An 11,085-nucleotide genomic window follows, 5' to 3' on the forward strand; every position below is an offset into this window, starting at 1 on the left:
TGTTTATCCCCTCCGGCGTCTCTGCCGGAGCGGGTTTTACACTTGGAACCTATAAATATGAACCAATAAATTTTTTTCCTTAGAAACCTAAAAGAAGAATATATATATTTACAACCTGGTTAATTAGGCTGTAACCACTAATGATATTTACCTTAACATCAGCCTCGACAGGAATTGTTAATTATACAATGCACGTGGTAAGCTAGAACCATGTAAACTTGAAATCCATACCAAAAACAAGTGATGCTCATTAAATCAAAGAAAGAAACAGATAATCACTATTATGTGGAACATATTAATACAGACAAACAAATATGCATTACTTAACATGATGTATATTGTAAAAATCAAGCAAGAATTGATCCTGAACTCACTTATAGAAGTAAAGGAACATATACAATCAACAGCAGATCTAATAATATATGTACCTCGATACTGCACATTATTGATGACCAAGGTTGGCAAAATAGTAATATAGCTGCGTGATCCTTTCGCAACCTAGTAGGTTTTGCAGAAATTTTGCAAGTGAATACACATATAGATAGATAAAGAAAGAATTGAAGTGTAAAAAAATGTTCATAAGGGTTGCCCAAATTATGAAAGAAATCAAAAGTTGCAACATGAAGGCAAAGGAAGATGAGCTACATGTTGATCAGTCCATGTGAGGTGAAGCATTGGATCTCTCTGCACCATGTTGATTAGTCTCAACAAACACAGACTAATAACAAAAAATAAAGAGGAAAAATCCTAGAAAATACGAAAAAAAAAACAGAGACGACAGATCTAGCAGCAGGAAACTTACTCGGTTTTGGTTGATGACATATTACGACAAGCCTGCTGAATTCCTTCCCGTAGTTGACCATCGCCACCCTCCCGATCTCTACATACCTTTTGAATGACTAAAAACATATAATAAAATAAAAATTAATACGAGAGAGAGAGAGAGCTTGGAATATCACACATGCATGTACTGACGCCCACCCAACAACATTAGTTGTCTCATGTGCAACCAGAACACGAAAATTATACATGACTGAGATCTTTAGTTGCCTGTAATAGGTATTAGTATCTGGTTTATGCTTTGCAAAAAGAAATTTTCAGGCACAAAAGAAAAGAAAAAAATGAGAAAACGGGTTCTTCGGAGCCGCAGTGAGAGTGGGGAAATAGGGTTCTTGGGAGGTCATTTTGGTGATGGAGGGTTAGAGAAGGAACAGATTAGGGCTTACGGTGGTGCTGGTGGTAGAACTCTCCACCATTGTACTGAGAGAGAGATAGAGAGACCAACTCTAAACATCAACATACATTATTATGAAAAGGTTAACAAACATTGAACCGGACGGCAACGCAAAACAGGCCCAAGAGCACAGAAACAAAACTAAAAACAAAAACGAGACGAGCCGGGGGGTGGGCAGGGCGACAGAAAGCGCTGAAGATAGGGGATGGTAATGTGCAAAATGGCGTATAAATCCACCAAAATACAGTTCACTAATTTATTGAAAACTGTAAGTACTTGTCGGAAAATGGCATTGTTGCGAGTCATCCAAACAGCCCACCAAGTTCTCCAAATAATCCTCCAGTGCTTGCAACTGCGAACTCCTGAGGGCCTCACAAAAAGTCTACAACGAACGACTTCTGCTGCACGCTAATGACAAGCTTATTCCAGGTAACCTTAAAGATGTTCTGAAAAATAAAGCACTCTTAGAAAATATGAAACGCAGATTCTTCGACAGCCTCACACAGAACACATTTACTCGAAAGATGGAAACCGATAGATTTGAAGAAGTTGTCCGTCTGCACCCGTTCATGAAGGATTAACCATGTCAGGAAACACGATCGAGGAGTAGGTCTCTTGCCCCAGATAAGGCGTGAAGGGAACCAATCCACCCCCGAAGGAAGGAGAGAAAGGTAGCAAGCTCTTGTGCGAAAAGATAGAGCGAAAGCTAAAAAACGATCAACATTACTTAAAAGTGAAACTCAACAAAGCGTTGAGTCCCACAAGCACAAACACAACAACAAAACGTGAAAACACCATTTACACAAAAAACAGAAAAAAACCTAAACACAAAACAAAAAACTCATTAAGGATCATAGACATCTAGATGAGGATCGGTTGGTGGCAGAGGCAGGTCTTTGAGATATATGCGTAAGATAGCATACACATTAGCCAAGACCTTATGAGTCAAACGATTAAGGTTGAACGAGACATTATGAAAAGTAGCATCATTTCTGGCCATCTATATGAACCACCACACCGTAAATAACCAAACTCTCCAAATAGTCCTCCACTTCTTTTCGCATCTAATTATAGTAGGGTCGATGATAAGATCTAACACAAAGTAGCCCTCCCACACAACAACTGATAGAGCCCTCCAAGTTTTAGAAAACAATTCTCGAAACACTTCACACGACCAAAAAAGATATGTGGTTTCTTCAGCCTGTCGACAAAGCACACACCAACTGGGAAACTGAAACCCCATCCTCTTGATATTATTATGGGTTTGTATTCGGTCATGAAGAATCAACCAAGCCAATGCCTTGGTCCTCAGAGATGATCCCTTCGCCCATAAAGCTTTTTTGGGAATCCAACCCAGACCTGGAGGTAAAAGAGAACGGTAGACCTTATGAACTTGGAAAACTCCCGCATTTGAGATTGTCCATTGAAGCTAAGATCTGTCTACCCCCACGTCCAAATCCCTATCAAGAAATAAACGCAATGCCCTAAACCACATTTTTCTCAAATGCGATGTGTATGGTTCACAAGCCCTCTGACGAACAACAAGTAAATCGATTAGACCATATTTCAGCCGGAGGAAGTCTGCACATGCATCCTGCGAAGTATGAGCCAACCAATACTACTTCATAGCCAATGTCACAGTAGCTCGCTAAGTAGTAATAGATATATTCTAAATATATTTTATATTGTTGAGAATAGGTGGTTTTAAGTAAAGTTATTTTACATTAAGATGCTATTTGTATTTTTGGTTTTTATAATGGGGCTTTATTGTAATTAGGCTTTTACGCCTCTCTCTATTTAACATAGAGAGAGGCCCTAATATTGAAATCGTGTCCTGAGGTTTTCTGTGCAGCCGTCTCTCTCTCTTCCTCTCTCTCTCTCCTCTCTCTCTCTAGGACTCGGTTCTTCTTCTACATGGTATCAAAGCCATGCCAATCGTGGGAGCGTGATCGAGTCTGATCGAGGCTCGATCGATCGTGGAGGCCATCTTGATCGTGATTCAATACCTAATCAGATCGTGATCAAGGCCACCAAATCTGTCAACAGATCCAATGAGTAAAAGAAATCAATACCTAATGAGGTCAACTATGTAAATTTTTTTTTGGATCTGCTGACAAATCTGGTCACGCTGCTGGTCGTGGATGCTTGTTGTAAGTTCATGGATGTTTGCTGTAAGTTCGTGGATGCGTGTTGTGGGTTCGTAACTTCTTGTTTTATTGTTTCGTGACTACCTACTGCCTCGGTGGTATTTCCTGCCGTCAGTCTCGTGACTACCTGTTGGGAGTTGATTGCTGTTGGTATAGTGTGCACTGAACATGTCGTGTGAGATATTGATATCGTTGTTGTTGGGAGTTTGATTGTTGTTGATGATTCTACATATGGTTGGGGCCCTATTTTGTTTATCTTGATATCGTGGCTGTGGGGAGTTTGATTGGTGTTGGTACAATTTGCACTGAAAATGTCGTGATTTCAGGTCGTGACTTCCTATTTTTTTTTGCAGCAATCCAACACGTAGTGGTGTTGCTCGTGAAAAAAAAAATGAATGACTTATTGTCGAACTGTATATGTCTGGGGAGCTGCCCCTGTTATATAAAAAAAAAATATTGTTGCATATGCAGAAGTCATGTTAGTCGTGATTCACTGACGTGCTGAATTATCTTTTTGTTTGTGGGCTGCTGCTCACTACTGTCATGGGTTTTTTTTTGTTCGTGAGTGAACAACTGCTGATTGGAATATCAGTTGGCGTGTGAGTGTAACACACGGTTCTTCCCTGTTTAGTTTGGAGTCTGTCCAGTTTTTTTAACCAGAAGTATGGCTGAAACTTCGAAATGTGATTCAAAATTGGAACATATTGGAGAATATAAGGCATTTGCCAATCCCTTTTCGTACGGCTCGTATGTAAGGTTAAATGAAACTAACTATGCCAGGTGGTCCAGAACATTTATGATGTCGGTATCTGAACATCGTAGAAAACATATCTTGTTGGAAGATGAACCCACTGAAAAGGTGGGAAGATATGTTACCTGGGATGAAGATAATGACATAGTTATGTCATGGATTATGAATAGTGTCGAACCCCATATTGCAGATGGTTTAATTTATTATAATACAGCCAAACAGATGTGGGACAATCTTCGAGATACATACTCACAAGAGACTAATGTGAGTCGTATCCTACAAGTCGAACAGGAAATATACAATTTACAGCAGGGAGATCAAACCTTGGCCCAGTATTATGCCTCCGTAAAAGCTGCGTTTGAAAGACTTAATGCTCATAGACCTCTCTGTTATTCGAAACAAAAAGATCATCAAGAACAAACTATGGTTGCTAGGTTTCTTACAGGTTTATCTTCAGAATTTTTTGTTGCAAAAGTCCAAATGTTGACTGGTTCGGATGTACCTACTCTTGCTGAGGCATATAACCGTCTAAGCAGACTTGCGATATCTCTTCCACATTCTCAGCCTGTGACTCAGTCTTCTGCCTTAGTTGTCTCATCTGGTTATGGACGTGGAAATCTTCAGAACATCAGAGGACGAGGTCGCAGACGAGGTGTGGGAGGCAGAGGAAAGCTTCAATGTACATTTTGTGGAAAATCTGGACATTTAGAAGATCGTTGCTGGGATAAGCATGGCCGACCAACCTCCTCTTCATCAAAGTCATATGCTCCTAAAGCTAATACCACTACTTTCGAGGCAACAAAGGCACAAGAAAATATCTCTGCAAGTGACAGTAGTATAACCCTCAGTCGTGCTGAATATGATGAGCTGATAGCTCTTCGTCCTTTGAGTTCTACCGCTCTTGTTGCTGGTGTTGCCTATTCAACCAGAAATCTTCTTCATCCGACTGACCGTAAGTGGATTATTGATTCTGGTGCATCCAGACATTTGTGTGGAAATTCACTTGTTTTTTCAGATCTAAAGAATATTAAGGCTCAGCTTGGAGTCTCATTAGCCGATGGGAGTACCTCCCCGGTTGTTGGTCAAGGAAATATTTCTATATCCTCCTCATTACAGTTGAAAAATGCTCTTCATGCTCCAAAATTTTCTCAAAGTTTACTTTCTGTTAGTTGCCTTGTAAAAGAACAAAACTGTAGAGTAATATTTGATCCAATGGGTTGTCATTTTCAGGATTTGCTAACGGGAAAGAAGATTGGTGGAGGCTATGAAGAAAATGGAATCTACTACTTACATCATTCAATGGGTACTGTTCATGCTGCAGTGGAACATTCATTTAGTCTTGTTCAGTGGCATCGTCGTCTTGGTCATCCTTCATTGTCAAAGCTTCGTTCGATCTTTCCTCAGATTCCCTCCACCACATCATTTCAGTGTGAAGCATGTCAGCTGGGCAAGCATCATCGAAGTTCGTTTCCTTCGAGTCAGAGTCAGTCTAGTAATAAAGTCTTTGAACTTCTTCATGCAGATGTATGGGGTCCTAGTAAGATTCCTACTAGGACTCAGTGTCGATACTATTTAGTTATTGTTGATGATTTCTCTAAGTTATCATGGGTGTTTTTAATAAAGGAACGATCTGATGTTCCAAATATTATCAAATCTTTAATTCTTGAAATAAAAACTCAGTTTGAATCTAGTGTCAAGATTGTTCGCACTGATAATGCTCTCGAGTTTAAATCAAAAAGTCTGTTACAATTTTACCAAGATAATGGCATCCAACCCCAAACTTCCTGTGCCTATTCATCTCAACAAAATGGGGTGGCTGAGCGAAAACATTGTCACCTACTTGATGTTGCCAGGACTATTATGATTCAATCAAATGTTCATGCGTTATACTGGGGAGATGCAATTACAACTGCTTGCTATCTGATCAACCGCATGCCTTCCTCTTCTGTGGGTGATCAAATTCCAATTCATATCCTAAAACCCAATACCCCTCTCTTCTCCCTCTCGCCCAAAGTGTTTGGATGTGTTTGTTTTGTACACAAACTTGGCCCTGACCGAGATAAATTAGCTGCTCAAGCTACAAAATGCATATTTATAGGTTATCCCAAAAATCAAAAGGGATATCGATGCTATGATCCTACTTCTCGCCGAGATTATGTCAGTGCGGATGTATCTTTCTTGGAATCCACTCCATATTACTCTAATACCTGTTCCCCGCTGCAGGTTGATCCAGCTGAGTCTTGTCCATTACCTATACCTCCTTTTCCCTTGGAATCTGTGCCCTCATTCCCGAACCACACTTCATCCTCTTCCAGATTTCATAATCCTCCATTGGTATATGTGCGTAGAGATCCACCTCCGCAAGTGCCTCCATCTTCTTATTCCCCTGAGGTAAGTTCTACTCACAATAATGATCTTCATGATGATGATAATAGGCCGATTGCTCTACGAAAGGGGACACGACAATGTACCTTATATCCCATATCTCATTTTGTCTCCGAAGCCAGAATTGGAAATCAGATGAAATCTTTTATTTCAGCTTTATCTGCTGAAGTTATTCCTCTGAACTATCAGCAGACAGAGCTTGATAATCGCTGGAAGATGGCTATGCAAGAAGAAATGGATGCCTTAATATCTCAGCATACTTGGGATCTAGTTGATTCTCCAGCAGATGCTGACATTGTTGGATGTAAATGGGTATATACGATAAAGTACAAATCTGATGGTTCAATTGAACGGTACAAGGCCAGATTAGTAGCCAAAGGGTATACTCAGACATATGGTATTGATTTCTTTGAAACTTTTTCTCCTGTTGCACGGATGGGTACCATTCGTCTTGTTCTCTCAGTAATTGTTCAGCATGGTTGGAGCCTGTACCAATTAGATGTGAAAAATGCATTTCTATATGGGGACTTATCTGAGACCGTTTACATGCAACAACCTCCAGGATTCGAGGTTGAGGGGGAGTGTCACAAGGTGTGTAGATTGAAAAAGGCAATTTATGGCTTGAAACAAAGTCCTCGTGCATGGTTTCAGAAGTTGTTTGAAGTGATGTCATGTTTTGGCTTTAATAGGTCAGCAACAGATCATACATTATTCATAAAAAAAACTAGCTCTGGCATAGTTGTTATGGTGGTATATGTGGATGACATCATTCTTACAGGTGATGATGTGAAAGCTATTGAAGCCACAAAGGCTCATCTTCAAAAACACTTTGTTACAAAAGACCTTGGTTCACTCAGGTATTTTCTGGGTATAGAAGTTGCTAGGAGCCGTGAAGGGATGGTTTTGTCTCAACGGAAGTATGTTCTTGACTTATTAAAGGAAACATGAATGTTGGGAGCTAAACCAGGAAATATTCCCATGGACCATAAAGTTCAGTTGTTTGAAGAATGGTCAAAACTGGTTGATAGCAAAAGTTATCACTCCCTAGTTGGGAAACTACTGTATGTAACTGTGACCAGGCCGGATATTGCTTTAGCAGTAAGTAAAGTCAGTTAGTTTATGGACAAACCAACTGAGATACACTGGAATGCAGCTATTATGATTCTCAGATATCTAAAATCTTCTCCTGGAAAGGGGTTATGGTTCAAGAAAGGTGGAACTCTAGATATAGTGGCCTATTCTGATGCTGACTATGCAGGATCTGTAGTAGATAGAAAATCTACCACAGGATTTTGTGTGTTCCTGGGAGACAACTTGATCTCTTCGAGAAGTAAGAAGCAAAATGTGGTTTCTAGGTCGAGTGCAGAATCAGAATATCGGGCTATGGCCCAAACAACTGCTGAATTGATGTGGGTTCGTACTGTTCTTCTTGATCTTCAGGTGAAGGTTTTCTCTCCCATGACCATGATGTGCGATAACAAAGCTGCAACATATATAGCGAACAATCCTGTATTTCATGAGAGAACAAAGCACATTGAGGTTGATTGCCACTATGTAAGGGATATGGTTCAAGCGGGTCATATTACTACCCAATATCTAAAGTCGGAAGACCAAGTTGCAGATATGTTCACAAAACCTCTTGCCAGACCAAATTTCTCAAAATGTTGTGACAAGCTGAGCATGATTGATATCTATGCTCCAGCTTGAGAAGAAGTGTTGAGAATAGGTGGTTTTAAGTAAAGTTATTTTACATTAAGATGCTATTTGTATTTTTGGTTTTTATAATGGGGCTTTATTGTAATTAGGCTTTTACGCCTCTCTTTATTTAACATAGAGAGAGGCCCTAATATTGAAATCATGTCCTGAGGTTTTCTGTGCAGCCGTTTCTCTCTCTCTCTCTCTCTCTCCTCTCTCTCTAGGACTCGGTTCTTCTTCTACATATATCACATAATATAGTGTAAAATAAATAGTCAAAGTGTTTGGCTTTCGAACAATAAGTTTAGAGTTTAAAGCCTACAACTTCCAGCTTTAAAAAAAGGGTGTTCTTTATATAAACAAAGCAGCTAGAGCTTGGTTCAATACGTGTAGAGTTCAAATCCTTTTACTTCCAGCTTTAAAACAATGCATTTTTTCTGTAAACTAGGCCACTAGAACTCCACTCTTTTAACTCGAGCTCATCACAACCTAGAGCTCAGCTTGACGCGTGACAAAAACAAGCTTAGTTTGAACACCTCATGTTCAGTTCGTTCAGCTCATTTATCAACCTTATTCCCCATATATATAGTCTTTGTGAACAAGATTTATTGGGAGTCCAGTTTCACTCATCCCCCATCTTCACTCTTAAATCTTATGATGCAAGTTGTTTTGATCAAATCTGACCTTATAGATGGATTCATCCTGGTCGATTTAATAAGATCTGACTGATCATATTTTTTGACCAAAAAAATATGATTTTTCAAATCACAAAATTTTATGTTTCCATTGATTTTTTGAATTGTCAAAAAAAAAACCTGAACAGATGTTGGATTTTGGCGATTTAAATATTGATCTTCGTTAAATGAAGGACGTAGATCACATCTATGGGTTGCGGTCCGATTTGATCAAAACAACTTGCATCAATGAAATCCCGAGGGGTATGAAGATAGGGATGACATAGGGGATGAGTGGAACAGATTTGTTTTCTTTCTAAGACTAGAATTTGCATTGAAAACTACCTGATGAAATCCTGGCTCTCTGGTGAGGGGAACCCCAACCTCAGCTACACAAGATTGTATCATGTGATCACTTCCATACAATGTCTGGTACCTACTGATGCAGTCATCAAGAATCTTTGCCAATGCTTTTGCAAGTGGATAGCTCAGTTCTATTCCTCCTCCCCCAAAAGCCATTGCATATGAGTGATCAATATTTTGTGTTGCACACTCTGAGTTCCCACCAATGTAGTATGGTTGGTTGTAGTCATACTGCCTCAAGACTTCCACTATATTTTCAACAAAAAACAGAGTGTCATCATCTCCTAGGACAAACCATCTGACATCTTTTAGGCCAAGCCTGAAACTCTCTAGGACAATTCTTGCCATTCTGACTGCAGATGGCAATCTGTGCTTGTCATGATCTTTGAATCTAAATGCATCTTCGGATACCCGAAAAGGTGGCGAAGAGCAAGGCCATGAATACTCTGTTGGAGCTCGATCTAACCACAAGAATCCTCTGGTTACGTTCGGTTTCCACCATAAATCGGCGTAAGGACCTCGGTCTCTCCACGTTTTAGCGGTACCTGCGATGCCGAACACGATGTGGCTGATACCAGTGGAAGAAGGTGTGTTGGCTGTCTTTGTGGAGTTGTTACCCCCACTGCTTGTAGCAGAGGATGCAGTGCATTCTGAAGAATGCCACTGTGACTTGGTTGAGAGAACACTCAGTATGTAAAGCACAAATCCTGAAACTACCAATGTTTTGCATATAAGATCTCCATATTTATCAAACAAACAGTCAAGCTTTTGCCTGATGGCAATAAATTTGGCTTGTATAGCACAGTTTGCCATCTGGGTGTGCAATAACTTGAGAAAATTGAGGGATTAACCTTGCAGAAAGATGTAGAAGAGTATGACTATATATATATATATATATATATATATATATATATATATATATATATATATATATATATATATATATATATATATAAAGCATAGTTGCTGTTTCATGTGAAAGTGTTCCTTTTTCTGAATGAAACATGTTAATGTTTAGGCTTGATGCTTAAATTTACTGAGGCAGAAAAAACTAAAAGAACAGCACGTTTCTAAAGGCAGAAAAAATTTAAAAAGAAAAGATTGCACGTTGTTTGTGTTACCTTCAGCATGAAACGCAATGCCACTCTCATTCCTTTCTTTTTTCATGATATGGGTAAAGCTGCAAAGTGAGATCCAACCTCATGTTGCAACTAGCTAACGTTTGTGACTAGGGTTGTCAAGGTGTGGGATCTGGTTCGGACCCAGTGGGTCTGAACCCGAATTTGACTTTCAGATGCGGGTACCAGGTCCAGACCCGGGTCTGATTTGGTCCACCATAAGAAAAACCATACCTGGGTCCTACAAGGTTTACATGAACCAGACCTGGTCCATACCCTATAAAATAATGTTTTTTTTGTTTCTCTTTTACATTGAAAAATCACAACTCATGTTGGACCAGGTCTGGTATGAAATTTCACAAACCATACCCAGCTCCATATACTAATTGGACCTTCTTAGTTATTACCAAACCCTGACCCTATAGGGTTTGGTGGTACGGGTCGGTCCAGGTCAAACCCGACCCATTGACACCCTGTTGTCTGAGTCGATTTCTGAACCAAATTGATTTCGAAAAGATTCAGTAAATTAGCCAATCCGGGCTTGAATTGAATCAGGATGAATCGGTCATTTTAAAGTTCTTTAAATAAATAAAAATTAAAATCAGATAATGCAAAAAAAATACAAAAAGGTGGCCGATTCCAGGTTGAATTGGCCGATTTTTTAATAGGGCCTCTTTCTGCCCTTAAGTGCCTCAATTTGGCATCCTACTGATTCAAT

The 11,085-nt window shown here is 39.6% G+C and overlaps 1 protein-coding gene across 1 annotated transcript; it reads right to left on the reverse strand.

Annotated features, from left to right (window-relative positions):
* Window positions 1-1,605: 1,605 nt before the first annotated feature.
* LOC149823253 (uncharacterized) lies at window positions 1,606-10,062 on the reverse strand. The gene is made up of 2 exons (XM_090019906.1): window positions 9,232-10,062; window positions 1,606-1,680 (listed from the first exon to the last, which is right to left on the reverse strand). Exons 1-2 carry the CDS (start codon window positions 10,060-10,062, stop codon window positions 1,606-1,608), a joined length of 906 nt encoding a protein of 301 aa, XP_089876032.1.
* Window positions 10,063-11,085: the final 1,023 nt, after the last annotated feature.

Source organism: Nuphar pumila, chromosome 10 (genome assembly GCF_984573655.1).
Source record: "Nuphar pumila chromosome 10, dmNupPumi1.hap1.1, whole genome shotgun sequence".
In the NCBI taxonomy this organism is placed as follows: Eukaryota; Viridiplantae; Streptophyta; class Magnoliopsida; order Nymphaeales; family Nymphaeaceae; genus Nuphar; species Nuphar pumila.